Below are 17882 nucleotides of genomic sequence, written 5' to 3'. Positions count from 1 at the left end.
CTGGTGGCAGGACCAAGCAGGAGATGGGAAAGAAACCCAAGATTAATATGCAAATTCATGTAAAGCATTAAACGTGAGCGGAGCAACATTTTGTGTGTGTGCATCCGAGTGAACAGCTGTGCACAGAGAAAGTATACCAAACTAAAGAAATTTATTAGTATATATTAAAACTTACAACTTAAATTTAAATCTAGTTATAAAAATTAGTTTGTGAAAGCAATTGCATCTTGTATTCTATGTAATAACACACCTTAAATACTTATGCATGCATGTATAAGTATACAACTTTTCGCTGAGTGTGCCTGAGTGTGCGAGCAAATTACCGTAAAGCTGGCAAAAGAAAAGACACGAGAAAATCAATTTCCCAACACGAAATCTCCTCTGCTCCCTCTAATTTGCGCTTAGTGCGTTTCCGTGTCCTTTGGCTGGCGGGCTGAGCTGGAATTAAAGCCAGAACTTTGTGTGGGCCAAAAAGGAGTGCAGCAGGCAGCGGGAGAGCACGAGGCACTCGAGACCAACTCAAAACCAAAGCCAAAATCCCATCAAAATCTATCAAAATCGTTTACGCAAATCGCAAGAGCAGAGCAAGCTCTTAATGGGGAAAGCAGTCCAGAGTCCTTCGACTTTCCACTATCTCCTTATCTCTATTTCAGCTCGCTCCGCTTCCATCAACATCGCTCGCACCGAAAGCTGAAAATCCAATAAGGGATGAGCTGCTGCCAGCAGACTGGTGAAAGTTTATTAAAAAAACGAAAACACTTCGCACCCAAAGTGGCGCCAACTGACAGCTTAGGTCACCACCCACCACCCACCATCCAGCACCCACAACCTGCAGCCAGTCACCCAACCACCCACCATCCAAACACAACAATGCCCCCAGGATGTCAGGCAGTCAGTCAATTGTAGTTTTCGTGGCTGTTACTCAAAGTTTTAATTACACAGTCACTGCAAGGGAGCCGAAGCCCCAGGCGGGGGGTGGTGGCGGCTCTTGGGCGGTGGGGTGGTGGGGCCTCGGCACAGCCGTCTACAAGGCCACTGACATTCGGGTGCTGTCAATGGAACATCAGCACGGTCTTGTCGTTGTCTGCCCCACATGCCCCATGCCCCGCCAGATGTTGCCCAGTTTGCACTTGTTTTTGGCCAGTTGGCGATGTTCTGCATGTGCATCAGCCTGATTCGACGGCGGGGAGTTATCACATAAAGAACTTTACTAGGAACAGAGCATAGACTTTGATATCGCGATAGTATTAAGTTAGCCACTGCCAGCACTTCAGTCACAAATAACAATGATAAATCCATGAAGTGGTTATTGGTTTTTATTTGGGCCATATGATAACAAGTTGTGGAACAATTAATTATTATCTGATCACCAACACAATTGTATTCAGTTTCAATGTGAAGATTATAAAAGATTGAAAAAGGATCTAATGATCATAGGATCATTATGGAGCCATTAATTTTTCGCCTTTTTATAGTAATGATAAATCAGGAACACTATAGAAATCTATCAAGTGCTTTAAAGCTTTGTATTTCAAAGCGATGCCATCATACAATCATTATTTTCCTAGCTTATTAGTTTACAAAAACTGCACATTTATTAGGTTTTTATGAGAGAGCTCCAAGTTGGACTTTGAATATCTTCCCCAGCGAACTTTTCCTAAACTTAATTTATTTTCCCCCACTCATTATTGCAGTTTGCCGAGTACTGGCCAAAACCCAAAACCCCCTTTGCAGCCTGGCCAAAAACTTTGCGCCATGAAAAGTCATTTGCCAGCCATTGGCGAGACGTGCGACTCTCGTGGCTGCCAAATTCTTGGGGACTTCCGGCAGGGAGGAGTGCCAGGAGGAGTGCCAGGAGGAGTGCATCAGGAGGAGTGCCAAGAGGAGCACCAGGAGGAGCACCAGGAGGAGCACCAGGAGGAGCACCAGGAGGAGTACTTGGAGAATGCCGGGCGGGGGAATGTGTCGCGGTTTGTCAGCTTGGCGCGTCGCCCCAATGATGGAGTGCGGCATTGTTGCATTTTAATTGAAATTTCTTTGTGGACTTGGCGCGACAAAGCAGCAACAACAACCGCTAACGAGGGCACAGAATGATGGCAAATAAAAGCAAACAAGCGAACAAACAACCAGAAACATGGCGAAACACTGTGCCACTGCCAAAGTGGCAATACATAATAATGAATGAATAAAGCGGGCAAAGCAATAACACCAGCGCGAATCTCTGTGACACTTACTCTAAGAATCCACTCGGGTATGCTTACTACATCGATGATTTCGCGTGATTTTTCCGAGCTGATTGCGCTCTTTTCTGTATAATCGTAAAGCAATAACACCAGCGCGAATCTCTGTGACACTTACCCTTAAAATCCACTCGGGTATGCTTACTACCTCGATGATTTCGCGTGATTTTTCCGAGAAGATTTTATGTTTAATCGGAATTTTTATGGAGAATTTGTTGTTGCGTATTGGGCATTTCCCAAAAGCTTTGCATATTTAAAACTGAATAATAATCATGGGCCAGGCGTCCGCCTCGAGCACCTGGGTAGATAAGGAAGCAAATTATTTTGGTACACCTGTCCGTTTCTGAACAATTCTGTGAAGTAGCGCTGCTTAAGTGCTGATTAACTGCAGCAAGTGACAAGATTGTTTAATCAGGAATTTTCAATGTTATTACCTATCTAGTGACTAATATCATGACTGATTTTCGCTGGCGGCCCTTATCACTAGCTAATTCGCATATAAAGGGGTTCCTCATTCGTCAAGAAACCCTCAATAGCACTTTAACCAGCATGACGAACAAGGTGCTCGTGTTCTGCTTTCTGCTCTGCGGGATTGTGATTATCAGTGCCGGGAATCCGAATGATGAGGATGTCTTACCGGAGTTTCGGAATGTCAGGCAACTCAGAAACTTGGGCATCGAGTTTGCCGAGTACTTTCGGAACATCTCACTAGAGGATTTGGGCATCTCCCAGTTGTTGGGTGTGGAGGATCTGCTGTGCGCCGCCGATATGACGGCGCTAATAACAGGACTGCGAAGTGCAGAGTACTGGGCGTTGAAAAGTAAGTAGTTAAAGTGCTATAAGTAGAGTTGGCTCTATCTATGTTGTACTTGAAATGTCAGTGATCGATGCCTGGGGCTCCATTCCATCGGGTCTGCTCACCGGCAATTCGTACGACCTGGGCAACTTCGACGAGTGCCTGAACATCAGGAAGCAGATCGGCCAGGTACGAACTATTCAAGGAAAGTACTGCTTTCTCTCGGTATCCCCTGCCAAATTATTGGGAATCGAAACATCCCTCGGCACCTTCCGCACTGCCACTTGCTTTCCTGCATCCTGCTCGGCGGTCCACATGAACGCCGTTATGGATCAACTGATGACGAAGTTGCTCAATGTGAGTGGTTCCAGCTCAGGCATGAGCATCAGTGAGGGCAGTTGCCAGACAAGGGAAAGCGAGCCCTTGGATGGACTCACCATTTTCATGATGTAAGTCACCCGAAGCTTTATACCCTATTTTTCGGCTAACTCTTCTGTTTGCAGAGTTATGTTAGCGGTGATGAGTTGCTTAGTGGTATTCGCCACTCTGTGGGACTACTTCCTAGTCAAAGATCAGGGTAAGTTAACCGATAATAAACATCTTTTTGTATATTTTACAATTTTAGTTGATCCTCAGCTCAGCTTGCCAGCATTGTGAAGATCTTCTCAGCTCGGGCCAATTCTCGAGCCCTGTTTCGCGTGGTGCAAAGCCATTCGAATCCGAATGTGATCGACTGCCTTCATGGAATCCGCTGTCTGTCGCTCATTTGGGTGATTACTTGCCATCAGTACTCCGCTTCTCTTATTTCGCCACACATCAATTTGTTCAGTGCCGCAACGGTAAGCGATATTCTACTTATTTGGAGAACATTTTAAAAGCAAGATCCCTTTGCAGTGGCTTGAACAACCTTTTGCCAGTTTTATTCTGCATGGCTTCATAGCCGTGGACTCATTCCTAGTGATTGGCGGCTTCCTAGTGGCTCTGATTCCATTGCGATTAATGGATAAGTGAGTGAAGAAAGTGTGACAAGGTTATACCCATACTGAGTGCATTTATCCGCAGGACCAAGGGCAAACTTAATGTGCCGATGATGTACTTACACCGCATAATCCGCATCGCTCCCCTCCTGGCCATGGCCATAGTGATCCACATGAAGCTGATGCCTCTGATATCCGATGGGCCACTCTTCAAAGGTGGCTATCTCGGAAACGCGGCTTGCAGGTCTGGTTGGTACTGGACTTTGCTCTTCGTGAATAACTACACAGATGCCAAGGTGAGTCCACACTACTACTGCATCGTAATACAATTAAATATGTTTCATTTGCAAACCTAGTGCCTGGGTCAATCGTGGTATCTGTCGATGGACATGCAGCTGTACATCATCTCGCCGATCTTCTTGATTTCCCTCTACAAATGGGGCAAGAAAGCAGCTGCCGGTATTTTCATTCTCATACTTTCACTTGCCGCCTGCCTCTTTGCCACCATGATGGTCAACAACTACTCCCTGATGGTCACGTAGGTCATACTGATTGGTGTTTAAATCGCGTTCTTACCGAATCCTTTTTCTTCAGAAATGCCACTCCAGGAGCAACGGAAGCTGCGTACTATGCAACCCATACGCACGCCACACCTTGGCTAATAGGATTCCTCTTCGGATACTTCCTGCATCTGAGCAGGGGGAAGAAGTTCCAGCTCAGCTGGGTGTCCGTGTGGTCGGGATGGATCCTCTGCCTGGCCATGATCTTCACATCGCTCTTTGCCCTGTATCCACCGTCCAAGTGGTCTGATCCTTCGGCGTCCACCTTGGCGGAGACTTCTTACTATACTTTCACGAGACTGGGCTGGGCGTTGGCCCTTTGCTGGGTGATCTTTGCCTGCGTGCAGGGATACGGAGGACTGGCCAATAGTTTCCTCTCCTCTCCGCTGTGGCAACCCCTCTCCAGGCTGTCGTATTCCGTTTTCATTTGGCACATGTTCTTCATGGAGATGAACGCCCGGAGTACCAGGACGAACACTTACTTCTCGGATTACCAAATGGTAGGTTACTTAAACAATAATGCTTTTGTTGGATCTAAAATACTCAATTTTCAGATGCTTAACATCTGGTCGACCTTTGGATTCACCGTGCTGTTTTCCTATGCAATGCATCTGCTCATCGAGGCGCCATTCGGAGGACTTGACATCTTCCTGAGGCCCAAGGCAAAAAGCTCTCCTATAGAAAACCAGACAACCCCCCTTGCTGATAAGGAACTTAGGGACCCAGAAGAACCTAGGGACCCAGAAGTACCAGAAGTACCAGATGTACCAAAAGTGCCAGTGGAACCTACAACCTCTACTCTAGATTAGTTATGATATAATGTCTGATTCTAACAACTAAGGTAGTTCGTGTACCAAATTAATTATTAAGGAAAACATAATATTTATAAATGTCACTGCTCACAGATAACGCGTTTCATTGGAATGCACCCAAAAAGGCTTAAAATCACAAGTGCCTTTTAAAATCGGAATAATCTTCAATTTAATGAGTCCATTCTTAATCAAGTTTTTTTTTTTCGTTCTGTGATCGTCACTCGAATCGTTTACTTGACTCTTCTAATCACATTTTGTGAGTGGCAGACGTAATACTATTAATCTGTGTTAATCTTATAAATATTTTGAAAAGCTATTAATATAGCTTATGATAAAAATAATTTCCGGTATTTGCAAGCCATTCTTATCAAATTTTTATTCCTATTTAATATTTATGAAAGAGTATTTCATATTCGTGGTAGCTGGCTCTGACAGTTACATCAGTTTTTGGGGTCGAGGATCGAAATCCGTCGCATTTTTGCGGCTCAACGCAAATATAATAATAAATTTTGCATATTGCCGTGGCTATTATTTTTCATAAATGAAACTGTTGTCAATGGCTGGGCCGCATTCACCGCCTACCGATGTCCTTTAATGGTTATTTTTGTTGTTGTCTATGCCTTTGTTGCTCCTGTTTTTATGCGCATCCTGTTGCCTTTTTGTCACCGTTTATTGTTTTTTGCCGACCAAGGTTATGGGGTTTGGGGCCTCGCGATGCGGTCACTTTATTGTTTGCCGGATGCGTTCCGCCACATTTCGAAAAGTGCCCCCGGAACGCCGAAGGATGCCGATGAAGGACGAAGGACGAAGGAGCGGGTGAGTGGCGCGTTGGAAACCACGTAATTTGCCGTCTGATGAAGATTTACGACATGAAAGCCGCAAAAATAAACGCCAAATACACGGAGGCCACATAAAGCTATCCAACCCCACACCCGACACCCCACTTCGCCACCCACTGAGAGCCATGATGGATGGCCAGCCGGCTGAACCTGAACCCTATCCAACTTCCTTTCATGCCATTCTCCCCTCGGTCATTTATGTAAATTTGCTAAGAAAATTAAGCCCGAAATGAAGAGATTTGTCTCGGCTTTATTAGCCAAGATGGAGGAGCCTAGCAGCCCCAAGTTCAGCTAGGAGCCAGGCCAGCCCGGCATTTTTGGTCCGGAAAGTATCCCTCTAGGGAAACCGAACTGGAGCAGAAATATCTGGTGCAGTGTAAGAAATGAAAGCTCTAAAAGGGGAGCTGCTTCGATTTATTTGACTGATGTATAGGCCAAATCTCATAGGTTTTCTAGGACAAACTATCTATGTTACATATTACAAGACATTTTGAATAAATAGTCTTAATAATATGATTAATTTATAAAAACAACTTCTGATGCAAACACATTTTTCTCTCTGTTAGTTCCCTCTGTACTTTGTGGGCGTTAACAAGCCTTCCTGCATGTGTGGCCCAAATGAGGGGGCGTGGTGCGTTCCAGAACCGAAAATAAGGACAAAACAAGAGGCTCACGCTCGCAGAACACGGATGCAGCATGTCTCATGTTAGTATCTGTTTTTAATGGCAACGCCATTAGATGAGCAGGATCTGCCGCCCACCCAACGGCCGGAAGAGAGGTCCTGCCACTCCTACGATGCGGCGACTGCTTGTCCAATAAATAATTCATGTCTGCCCAGAAGAGCCGCCCCACAGAATCACCCATCCGCACCCGGCTCAAAAATCGTAATGCGGATGCAGACAGAGGAAGCTGGGCATGTGGATGTGCATGTGGATGTGCATGTGGATGTGGAAACGGAAACGTAATGCAATTCACAGGGCCAAATGAAGGACTTAATGCATGTATTCATTGCCTCGGTGCTTACCAGAATATGGCATACAATACGGCTGGGATTGGCCGACAATGGACCCCAATTTAGGGATTACAATTATTCTATTAACAGTTTGCCTACGGATAAGCAATCGACAATGGAAACAGACCTCGATCGCAATTAATTAATGTGCTTACAACTTGTAATCTAATGCAGTAAGCTGGCTTATGGGTAAACAATTTGAAATGCACTTGAGTTCTCGGATAAAAATCCTAATTTCCAAATACATAAATGATTCCCCTGCTCGAACTGGTTGGGTATCTACTTTCGACATGATTTTCATCAGAATGACCAAATACGTCATGTTTTCCATCTATAAAGGCAATTTTACAGATTTACAGATTCGAAGTCAACGGTAATCAGCAGTTATCCTTATTTGAATAATATGATTATTAAGATATCTGCAAACTGTAATTTACGAACCCCATAGAAGTCAAAATTCAATTATCTGGGAAATCTATTTTTAATTAAAAGTAATCCATGGTAAAATATAATATTAGTACTAGCCTACAGAAACAAGGCTCCCATTTCTCAGGATTTCTCGCTTTCTTGGGTCTTCTCACCACCCGGCCTATCTACATTACAGAAGACATCGAACTAAAGTTAGCTAGGATTTGGCATTTGGCATTTAGTGGAGTTGAGTTGAGTGTGGAGCATTAAATTCTGTGAGGTGACCCGGAGGCCTATTGCAGCTTGAGGAGAACGTGGCCGGCGTGCCGTTTGTACAGGACCAGCGACATGTTAACCAGGAAGGGGGCGGCCAGCCAAAAGAGCCGTGTGCCGATGCCCGTGTCCTCGCGATGGAAGATCCCAGAGGCAGCTCCTCGGCCCGTATTGCAGAAGGACTCCTCGCAGCAGGAGGTGCAGGAATACAGCTTGGTCCGCTCGCCAATGATGATGCAGCCGGGCTCACAGTTGGCAGTGCATCGCCGGTCCAGGGACCACATCTTGGGCGAACTGGTGGAGTTCTCCGTGCTGGTGGTGTACGAGAATCGCTTGACCTGGCGTTGAGTGGGTGAGCTATGGTTAGTGATTCGAGGACTGGAGATGCTACGGCCATGCTTACTCACCATGCAGATGAACTCCTCGCCCTGGCACTTCTTCATCAGCGCGGAATCGTTCCGGACCGCCACATCCACGCAGGCCTCCCCATCATCCATCGTGTGGCAGGCGAAGCACCACAGTTTGTTCACCCTTTCGATGGCTGCCGCCGTGCGGTGGATGTGCCCGCTGGTCAGCGAGGTACTGGGACCGGGTCCGGGTGAACTGGTGCCCGTCACTGGACATCGCAGATGAAATGGCAGATGTTATTGATTTTTCGACGCCAAGGTCGCGGCTCACCGTGGAGGACTCACCATTGTTCACGCAGGCCGTGAAGACGATGGACGAACTGGTCAGCAGGAAGTAGAGCAGCGTGACGAAGGGCCGGATCATCCTGCTGCTGGCCACCCAATCCGTTGGCTAATCTAACGTGGCCCGAGATTCTCTTGTTTACGTGCTCCTCATTCCGCGAACCCCACTGCTCTCCATCTGACACTGGGACCACGAATGTCAGACGCAGCTGCAGAGGAGAAGGACATGCGCAGTGGTTTCCGTAAATAGTCGGGACTCAAACCAGGATTTTCAGAAATATTACCTTCTTTGCTCGAAAATATACCACATTCAATCAAAAATTATTATTTAAATAATTAAAAGACCCACATAGTTTGTATTTCTTCTTATTAATTTCTGAATTGTTTGATTGACACCAAGAACTTAGTGCTGGAACTTGTTTTAATGTGTTTAATGTAATTTAGTTAAAGCTATTCCTATAATGGATTTCTTACAAAATAAACAATGGGCATAACCGATAGAACAATTTTAATAAACATGCATACAGCAGAGGACGAACAAGTGGACAGGATAATTTGGCAAGCGCAACCGAGATCATGGAGCTCAGTTCAGGAACTGGGAACTAGTAGAACTAGCTGAACTAGTAGAGGCGCAGGTACTGCAGCGCCTGGCGACTCTGCATCGGATACAGCTCGCCCACGTTGTACAGGAGGTCCACCACGTGGGTGGGTCGCAGCATGCGCCAGGGCATGTACTTGAGTGTCTTCTTGTCGCAGTGCACATCCTTCTCCGGCTCCAGGGGCAGTGGCAGTTCGTTGAACAGCATCCTGCCGTCAACACTGCGCTGCAGGGTGCAGGGAAGCCCGATCTGGTCGGCCAAGCCCTTGAAGAGGATCGCCCGCTCGAACTGGCAGCCACTGCGCACCATGCCCAGCGGTATGAAGTTGGTGTGCAGCACGTGGCGCAGGTCTTGCAGGTGACAGCGGACCGTGTTCCGGCAGCACTCCTCCGTTGAATTCAGGTCCAGAACCTTGAGGTTCTCGCTCATGACGGCGTTCACCGCCTGAGCGATCAGCTTGCTCCGCTTGGCCACGTTCTCAAAGTCAATGGAGCGACGCACCCGCTCGGGATTCTCCACCAGGCCGTGCATCTGGGGAGATTACATTAAATAATTGAATAGACAAATGCAGTATAAGATGAACCCACAGCTAGTGTCTGGTTGAGTGCCTCCAAGTACTGCGGCAAGTTGTTGTCTCCAGGTCGCTTACAGTATCCCCAACCCTGGTCGCCAGGTAAGTCGGTGATCGTGCTCAGGCAACGCAGCGGCACGGCGATCACGTCGTTCTGATTCGGCTTGGGACGATCGAAGTTCATCACCAGGACGGCATCCAGAGGCGAACAGTCGAGGCGCAGAATGTCCTGAAATTGGCGGAAGTCCTTGAACTTCCTGCGCGACACATAGAAGTCCTTGCCGGCCGTGATGTCCGTAAAGGTGAGGCAGTTGCGGATGGCGAACTTCATGGTGGGGCACTTGGACAGGATGCTCTCGATGGCCGGGCCCCAGGTGGAGATGCAGAAGGCGTGCTTCTGGAAATCCAACAATCTGGCATGGACGAAGGGTGTAGGTAAACTTCAGTGACAAACAGATGGTAGCTTACACTTCCATGATCCCACGGTCGATGTAGGCATCTATGAACTCGTTGAAGCGAGTGGTCTGCAGGATGAAGTTGGTCACCGAAGTCTTCACCAGATTGGACAGGGATTTAAGGGCCCGTTTCATGGAGGAGACGATGTAGTTGGCCAGCAATGTCTCACGCACCGGAGCCTCGTCGATCAGAGTGCAGAGGCACCGGAAGATGTTGTTCACCAGGATGGAGTGGGCAAAGGAACGCTGTCATCAGAAGGAGGTTAGGTTGGGAGATACGCAACAATCTCGAACCATAATCACCATTAGAAGTTGGGCCAGCTGCTCGGTAAGGGATCTATACTCCCCTAGGATCGTGCGGTATTCCTCGTTCTGGGCCAGGCTCTCGATGATCGTCAGCAGCGATAGGATGAGGTCGATGGACAGAGTGGGCTGTCCCTGCGCAATGACCGCGGTGAGAACCACAGCGATGTCCTGCTCCTGCAGCTCGGCAGCTGTGTCGCGGAAGGCAGCCACGAGGAGACGGGAGAGGAACTCACCCGCCTGCTCCCGAGCCTTGATGGCCACATCCGGCGACATGAGGATGGCCACCAGTTTCCGGATGGCTCCCTCCTGATAGGCGGCCACAATACGTCGCAGCGCATCCGGATGGTTCGACATGCGATGGAGGCCCTGGATCACGAAGGCAGCCGGAGCCGGCTTGTTCTGCATCAAGCAGGTGAGGAACATGTCCGTGATCTCGGCCTTGTTCATACGCGGTAGGAACTGCTCGTACTGAGCCGTCTCCGCGAAAATCGATATGATGGTGCAGCGCATCTCCAGCGGCATCATTTCCATGTGATTGCGCAGCTGCTCGACGACCTGGTCGAAGAGGTTCTGCTCGAAGAATAGTTTGGTCATCTTTTCGGATCGCAGAGCTGTGGCCAGAACCTCGATGACATCGGCAGCCTCCGGCCCCTGAGGATTCTCGCAGAAAACCTTGACCAACTGCTCCAGCACGAAGTAGCAGCGATGCAGTGCCTCGAAGACGCTTTCGTCGCCAGTGTCCGCCAGCAGAGTCTTCAGTGTTTTGAGGGCCGCCTTGCGGATCTCCTGGAACTCGTTGGTAACCTCACAGATAATACGATCCACCGGGAAATCCGGCAGAGTGGTGAACTCCAGCATCTGCTCTGCACTTTGGACTAGCAGCATTCGATGCAGTGCCTCAATTGAGTTGAACACCGTATCCGGATTCTCGGAAGTAACGAACACCAACTTAAATTTCTCCAGGAAGTCAGTGGCCTCCACAATGCAATGGGCCACCTGGGGATCCTTGAGGCACACATTGAGTATATAGGTCAAGTACTCGATGCAGAAGTCGTCCACCTCCTTTATGTAGAACCTGACCGCCTGCTCCAGGATCTCATTAGCTTGTTCTGGCTCGTAGGTGCCCATGTCCGTGTTGTCCAGCAGAGCAGTGAGCAAGTACAGCGCAAAGCGCCGGATCATCGTGTTCTCCGACGCGATGAACAGATCCTTCTCCAGCAGCAGCTCCAACAAGCCATGGGCCCTTAGCTCGAGCACATTCACATCCTGGCGGCGGGCGAAGTCCGTGATGTGGCTGAAAATGGTCAGCAAGACGCACTCCTCCTTGGACTTCAGCAGGAGCAGGGCGGTGTCCAGCTTCTTGATCGGAACACTCACCTCCGTGAAGGACTTCTCCTCGGATTTGGTGCGATCCGGGTAAGTGTTCTTCGCGTCGTAGACGCGCTTCGAGGCTCGGGACATGGTTAAAGAGATTTCGCGCGACACTAGGTTTTATTAGTATTTTTAATATATGAAAATAAACATTTCTTTGATGACAAATTCTCTCCAGCTAGCTTTACTTTGAAAAATTAAATCCTGCAATTTCAGTTTCTTTGTAATTTACACCCACTCTTTATATTACATGTCATACAACTTAATGTTATTGCCCAAAAGAGTGCAACAATAAATTTGCAAGGCCAACAATTTTTTTTCTCAATTAATTAGAATGAGTTTCCGGAATTCGGAAAAAGAATTACCTAAAATCTTGAAATCTCTGTGTCGGCCAGCATTTATATGCATATATCCTGTTTTTTCATCAAAACCAAAAACATGTAGGAAATTTAGTGGTTTGTCGTTAAATATTTCAATAAAATATACACTTATAAATATATATACTCCTGAAACTGTAAGACCTATAAGAAAAACCACAAGAAAAACATCTCTTCTTGTTCTTATTGCAATATAAAATGACATGTACATCAACTCTTCTCTCTGCGATTTCCTATCAGCCAGCTGTATTTTCCATTGAACAATATTTATTCTGAGAGATAAATCTCTGAGTGATAAGTAATATCGCTCTTTCTTTTAAAAACCCACCCCTAGTAAAATTCCAATTGCCGATTTCAGAAAAGGAGGAGTTGTGCATTTTTGAGTTGTGGATTTTTGAATATGGTGGAGAAATACTATGATATTTCACAGTTTTTACAAAAAAACTAATAACAAAGGTCGTTTATTAAGAACTCAATGAACGCTTAGTTTTCCAAGCTGTTTATATGGAAATTAAAACATAATTTTAATATCGCAATGTTTGTTCAACACGAAAATGTGTGTGTATACATAATTCCGTTAAATTTAAAATGGAGAACAGCAATCGATAGGCAAACGATCACATTTATCGATCGCAACACCAGAAACACACTAAAAAATCCATACGCATCATTTGAATTTAACAAGCGAACGGGGGTGGAAAGAGGAGAAAGCAATAACGCGACGCTTGTTTGTTTCGCCATCGTTTGATGCAATTTGAAAATAGTTTTCAAGATTAAACCGTAAAAAACGGAGATCCAGTATTGGCTGCGGACCACAAAAAACATAATAAACTATACGGAATGGCCAGACCAAAGGCGAAGGCGGGCGAGAAGGAAAACCCCAAACCCAAGGCAACGGGCGGAAGAAAGCGTCCGGCGGCCACCAAAAAGTCCAAAAAAGATGGGGAGAAGGAAAACGAGGACCAGAGCGTGGCCACCACCTCCGACGCATCCGCGGAACTCATGTACGCGATAATGCGACAGGCCGAGCTCAAGGAATCCCTGCACAAGCGCTACTCAAAGGAGATGCAGCAACTGTACGCAAAGGTGAGTGGCGTCGGAATTCCTGGCTGTTGTATCCGGAATTTCAGAGACTAACATTGTGCATTCCCGACAGATGGGCCACGAGCCCTTTCGAAAGGCCTTCATCAACGTGTTGAAGGCCGTCCTGGAAGCTGAGGAGGGCAATGAGAACGCCAACATGGCCCTCAACTTCTGCGCCACCTTCGTTGCCAGCTCAGATTCGGATGGAACAGAGCCCATGCTGGGCGAAACCTTTCACTGGCTGCTTACGGTGAGTGTCTACTGTACATACTGTGCTGTCGAATTGTGTACCTAATGCTAGTGCCTGGTTTTCTCCGCCCCCACAGACCTATTCGAGCAACCCGCACATACGTTATCGCATCTGTTACTTTGTGAATCTCATACTTAAGGAGCTCGGACCCAATGCCGCCTTGGATGACCACCAGTGCGATGATATACTGGAAGCAATGCTGGACCGCGTGAAGGATGTGTCCGCGAGTGTACGCAAACAGGCCGTTCTGGCCATGCAGCGCCTTCAAAACCCAGACAATCCCAACGACCCCGTCGTCTGCGCCTACAAGTACCACCTTACCTCCGATCCCTCGCCCAACGTGCGTCAGTGCATCATCACGTGCATGGGCCGCAATTACATTACCATTCCGCACATCCTGGAGCGGCTTTGGGATGTCGATGAAAAGGTGCGCCGCCACACCTACGTTAATATGTGCAACTATCCGGTGCGCTCCTACAAGGTGGCCCAGCGGCTCACCCTGCTGGAGCAGGGACTCAACGATACATCGGCCACTGTGCGCAAAACGGTGATCAACTTCATGCTAAAGACTTGGATTGAGTCCTACCAGCAAAACTACGTTGCTCTGACAGCGGCCCTTAAGCTGGACTCGAATGAAGAAGAACTTCTGCGTTTCCGACGCGTGGCCAAGCAAATGCTTAGAGTGATCTTCGAGCAAACGGACATCCAGCAACTCATCGATCAGCTGCCTTTAAGTGAAGACTGCGAACTACACCGCTGCATCCCACACGAATCTATCACCGTAGAGTTATTATTGTATTGGCAGTGTCTCAGCGAGTATCTGGACACGGAGGCGCCTGAAATGGAATCAGTGTTGCCGGAACTCAGTGTCTTCTGCACCTATATGGAGAAGTAAGTTGCAGAATGTAATCCTCACCGCCAATTGGTTCTAAATTTATTCCTTTTCGTAGATTCTGCCAGTTTCAAAAGCCTGATATGGACAAGTTTGCCCAGGTTGAGTTCCAAAACATGCTTCTATCGCTGGTGGAGATACTGGAGTCCTACGATCTGGGCGACGAGATCGGGCGCGGCAATATGCGTCTGCTGATCTCCAATCTCCTAAAAGACTGCCTATTAGACCACAAGATCGTGCGCGTGCTGGTGCGCTGCATGGAGCAACTGATCACCGACATGAACGACCGAATGCAGTTCTTTATCGAGATCGTATACGAGCTGTGCGAACTGAACACCAAGCAGAACGAGCTGATTCACGATCGAAGTTTGATCAATAAGTTGCTGGACGACTTGGACACTCCGCTAAAGATGAAGATCTCTTCTCTGAAAGTTAGAATTCTTGAGATGGAGGAACAGGAGGACAATTATGTGCGCCAAAAGGAGTACATTCGAGCGCAGTCCGTAAACGATGAAAAAATTGCTGTCACCGAAGAGTATACGGAGTTAATTCGGCCGCTGCTGGAAAAGAACGGCGTAATTGAAATGCCCACTCGCCCGAAGCTCTCCAAGCAAGAGCGCGTGCTGAAGGGTCTCTACACCTGCTACTACATGACCGCATCGCCGCACGTCCACAAGCTGACGCCAAGTCTTTGCCAGCTGTACAAGGACTTCATCTGCCGTTACCTACCGTGCGCCGAGGTTGACATCTTTGAGTGGGCCATCAAATGCGGCACCACCTTTAGCATGTTCTACGAGGCCTACAGCAAGGAGGTCTTCGAGGTGGTGGTGGACCAGTTCTGCAACAACAACATCGTGCGTCTGTGCGAGACGGCGGCCAACTGCATTTTGGAGCTGTTGGATCGCTATGGTGTAGATTACTTCAACGATCTTAACCAGACCGGAGGTGCACTGTCGAAGACGAAGCGGCGACAACTGTACACAATGCAGGAGCTATACGATGACGACGATGGCAGCCAGTCGCAGAACAACGAGCAGAATAGTGACATTCTCGTGGTATTAGGACACTATGTGGAGCGTGTGCAAAACAAAGGTGTGGGCTTGGCAATCGTTCGCGGTCTCTGTCGCTTAGTGCTCCGAGGCCACGTCGACGATCGCACGGATGTGCTGGAGCAACTGCTGAAGCGGTACTTTAACCCCAACACCGAGCCCATTATCAGCCAGGTGCTGGGCATATTCTTCGAAGAGCTGAGGCGGCTAAACAAGCATAGTCTCCTACAGCCGTGCTTCCTACCCACCGTTTGGACCATTATGAACTGCAGCTTTGACTCGCCGCTTCACGGCGTTCAACCCGAACACTTGACCAAGTTCTTCCTCGAAATGACAGTGCAGGAGATCAGCACGCCACAAACCAATATCCACAACAAAATAGCGATAAGTTTTCTTCAATATATTCAGAACTACTTTACGGAGCGCAAAGATATGTGCCGTATACTGGCCAAGGAGCTAACGTCTCTATCAATAAACGTATTAAACGGTCCAGACGTGAAGGCTGAAATACTTGCGCTGGCGGAGAATCTGATAGCCGTAAGTACTGTTTTAAGAACCCTCCACATCCTGTGCTTACTTGACTCCTGTTTATTTTCAGAGCGAATTAGATCCGCGCATGATCAAGAGTATTGAGAACTTCAAGCTGGTGGTAAACGGCAGTTTCAATCCGCCACCGCGTCGGAATCCCGGTGAAGGCGAAAGTGATGAAGAGTTTGAAACAGCTACTGTGACCACTGCGGAGTTGGAAACTGCAGTGCAGGCAAAGTCGAAATCCCCTGATACCGAAGAATCTCCGAACGATCTGACGCAATCTGCTGCCTCAACCGCAGCAGACGCTACTGAAACTCCAAAGGCAGTCGAACCACCAGCGCCAGTCCCCGAACCCATTGTAACTACCTTTGGGAAAGATAACATTGTGGGAATTCGTCACCTGCGTCGCTCAATGGCCATAAGCCATTCAGATGCCGAGAGTTTATTAGGACCGCAGTCGCCCAATCCAGAGGAGAGCACTGAATCCGAGGCGGTAGAGACATCCAAGCGAAATTTACGCCAGCCGCAAATTAGGCGTCGCCTTGAAATGGCCATTGCCAGGTCGTCCAAGACACCGGAAAAACGGCCCTCCACTGAGGAGGAATCATCCGACGAGGAAATAAGCGAAAGTCCCACTGCAGCAAACCAGGTAAGAGTAAGTTTCTCCTTTAGAGAACTACAGTCCTTAACATTTATTTTCTCTTGAAGTCAAACGATTCAGAGGTGATCGAAGCATCGCCCACAGTCGCCTCGCCCAGTCCTAAAACAGGACACGAAGCCAGCCACCTACGTATCCGCTCGCTGCGCAACAGAAAGGCCGCCAGCACTTCCACATCCCAGACCACACCCAACCCAGTTAGCAAAGTGAGTATGAGGCGCTTGCGCTTGCAGCTCTAGCCACTCCCAAAGGACTCTCGCACCACCTACCCGCTGTTTAGTTTAAGATAAAAGTTGCAATCGGCATTAACAATCAACAAATGTTTTTAAAACTAAACACAAATTGTAGTTTCCTTTAAGAACTTTAGAATTAATGATGCACCACTTGCTTAGCTTTGCAATTGGGAAGATATACTATAAAAAGCACAATAATCTTACTTCGCAAAAGGGGCTGTATTCATTTGATTTTTACATTTTTTTTTGTTTTTAATTATCATTAGCGAAAAGTCTTGCATCTGGAAACGCCTTTAAGAAACGGACGCAAAAGAGTGCTGAGGCGAACTCCGTCAGATCCCAACTCCCGATCACTGCGGTCCAATGATTCAACGGCTCTCTCTCCGCCCCGCGAGTCGCCGCTGCGGAAGCAGCAACGCCTGGACAACAGGAGTTTCCGGCGACAGCAGGTGGCGAAAAACACAAATAGTCCCACAGACAGCACGTCGTCGGTCAAGGAGAACCAAGTACCTCCTAAGATTGTTGTACAGCCGGACTCGGAAACAGAGTCCGAATCGGAACCAGAACCTGCGAAACCCAAAAAGCCGCTCAAGAAGACGATATCCCTAATCCGATCCCGCCCCAGCTCCAGCACCCCAAAAGTGACCACGCGAAACGAGGCGCGTGCGCAGCGGATAAATTCCAGTGTCATGACCCGCAAGCGGATGTCCCTCGAGATGAACCTCAGTGGCGGCCAACTGCAAGTGTCCACGCCAAAGCGCGTGACGCGGGCCGTGGCCCTGTCCATGAGCACGGACGGCAAGCGCAGCAGGCGGAAATAGCATCCGCCCTTACTCATCCCGATAGTTTCACGTTGTGTGTTCGTTCGTTAGCGTTAAGTTGCGTGTCCGATGGTTTGTGT

General features: G+C 47.9%; 4 protein-coding genes across 4 annotated transcripts; 2 read left to right on the top strand and 2 right to left on the bottom strand.

The window, feature by feature from the left end:
- The first annotated feature begins 2784 nt into the window (after positions 1-2784).
- On the top strand, positions 2785-5418 carry LOC122613901 (nose resistant to fluoxetine protein 6). Its single transcript, XM_043788317.1, has 9 exons — positions 2785-3060; positions 3122-3485; positions 3540-3613; positions 3673-3875; positions 3931-4043; positions 4099-4309; positions 4370-4551; positions 4608-5073; positions 5128-5418. The coding sequence occupies exons 1-9, from the start codon at positions 2790-2792 to the stop codon at positions 5380-5382; spliced, it is 2139 nt and encodes a 712-aa protein (XP_043644252.1). The 5' UTR covers positions 2785-2789; the 3' UTR covers positions 5383-5418.
- A 2319-nt stretch (positions 5419-7737) lies between these two features.
- Positions 7738-8760, bottom strand: LOC122614564. Its single transcript, XM_043789130.1, has 3 exons — positions 8610-8760; positions 8325-8533; positions 7738-8255 (listed from the first exon to the last, which is right to left on the bottom strand). Exons 1-3 carry the CDS (start codon positions 8686-8688, stop codon positions 7938-7940), a joined length of 606 nt encoding a protein of 201 aa, XP_043645065.1. The 5' UTR covers positions 8689-8760; the 3' UTR covers positions 7738-7937.
- Positions 8761-9097: 337 nt separating this feature from the next.
- Positions 9098-12076, bottom strand: LOC122613472. Its single transcript, XM_043787669.1, has 4 exons — positions 10535-12076; positions 10245-10477; positions 9793-10189; positions 9098-9736 (listed from the first exon to the last, which is right to left on the bottom strand). The coding sequence occupies exons 1-4, from the start codon at positions 11996-11998 to the stop codon at positions 9227-9229; spliced, it is 2604 nt and encodes an 867-aa protein (XP_043643604.1). The 5' UTR covers positions 11999-12076; the 3' UTR covers positions 9098-9226.
- An 863-nt stretch (positions 12077-12939) lies between these two features.
- LOC122612622 (condensin complex subunit 3) lies at positions 12940-17871 on the top strand. Its single transcript, XM_043786363.1, has 7 exons — positions 12940-13371; positions 13442-13618; positions 13695-14509; positions 14569-16096; positions 16158-16739; positions 16799-16954; positions 17248-17871. Exons 1-7 carry the CDS (start codon positions 13126-13128, stop codon positions 17800-17802), a joined length of 4059 nt encoding a protein of 1352 aa, XP_043642298.1. The 5' UTR covers positions 12940-13125; the 3' UTR covers positions 17803-17871.
- Positions 17872-17882: the final 11 nt, after the last annotated feature.

This window comes from Drosophila teissieri, chromosome 2R (assembly GCF_016746235.2).
Source record: "Drosophila teissieri strain GT53w chromosome 2R, Prin_Dtei_1.1, whole genome shotgun sequence".
NCBI classification, from domain to species: Eukaryota; Metazoa; Arthropoda; class Insecta; order Diptera; family Drosophilidae; genus Drosophila; species Drosophila teissieri.
The sequence above is the reverse complement of the archived record's forward strand: the minus strand, read 5'-3'. Positions and strand labels throughout refer to the sequence as shown.

Excerpts from the sequence above, each read along its gene's own strand:
- LOC122613901 (XM_043788317.1), top strand. The coding sequence starts at position 2,790 with ATGACGAACAAGGTGCTCGTGTTCTGCTTTCTGCTCTGCGGGATTGTG. Across the intron at positions 3,614-3,672 it reads CTTCCTAGTCAAAGATCAGG|CTCAGCTTGCCAGCATTGTG; the intron begins GTAAGTTAACCG and ends GTTGATCCTCAG. Across the intron at positions 4,310-4,369 it reads ATAACTACACAGATGCCAAG|TGCCTGGGTCAATCGTGGTA; the intron begins GTGAGTCCACAC and ends TTGCAAACCTAG.
- LOC122614564 (XM_043789130.1), bottom strand. The coding sequence starts at position 8,688 with ATGATCCGGCCCTTCGTCACGCTGCTCTACTTCCTGCTGACCAGTTCG. Across the intron at positions 8,534-8,609 it reads CACGGCCTGCGTGAACAATG|TGACGGGCACCAGTTCACCC; the intron begins GTGAGTCCTCCA and ends TGCGATGTCCAG. Across the intron at positions 8,256-8,324 it reads GCGAGGAGTTCATCTGCATG|GTCAAGCGATTCTCGTACAC; the intron begins GTGAGTAAGCAT and ends ACTCAACGCCAG.
- LOC122613472 (XM_043787669.1), bottom strand. The coding sequence starts at position 11,998 with ATGTCCCGAGCCTCGAAGCGCGTCTACGACGCGAAGAACACTTACCCG. Across the intron at positions 10,190-10,244 it reads GACCGTGGGATCATGGAAGT|ATTGTTGGATTTCCAGAAGC; the intron begins GTAAGCTACCAT and ends CGTCCATGCCAG. Across the intron at positions 9,737-9,792 it reads CACTCAACCAGACACTAGCT|ATGCACGGCCTGGTGGAGAA; the intron begins GTGGGTTCATCT and ends TAATCTCCCCAG.
- LOC122612622 (XM_043786363.1), top strand. The coding sequence starts at position 13,126 with ATGGCCAGACCAAAGGCGAAGGCGGGCGAGAAGGAAAACCCCAAACCC. Across the intron at positions 13,372-13,441 it reads TGCAGCAACTGTACGCAAAG|ATGGGCCACGAGCCCTTTCG; the intron begins GTGAGTGGCGTC and ends CATTCCCGACAG. Across the intron at positions 13,619-13,694 it reads CCTTTCACTGGCTGCTTACG|ACCTATTCGAGCAACCCGCA; the intron begins GTGAGTGTCTAC and ends CCGCCCCCACAG.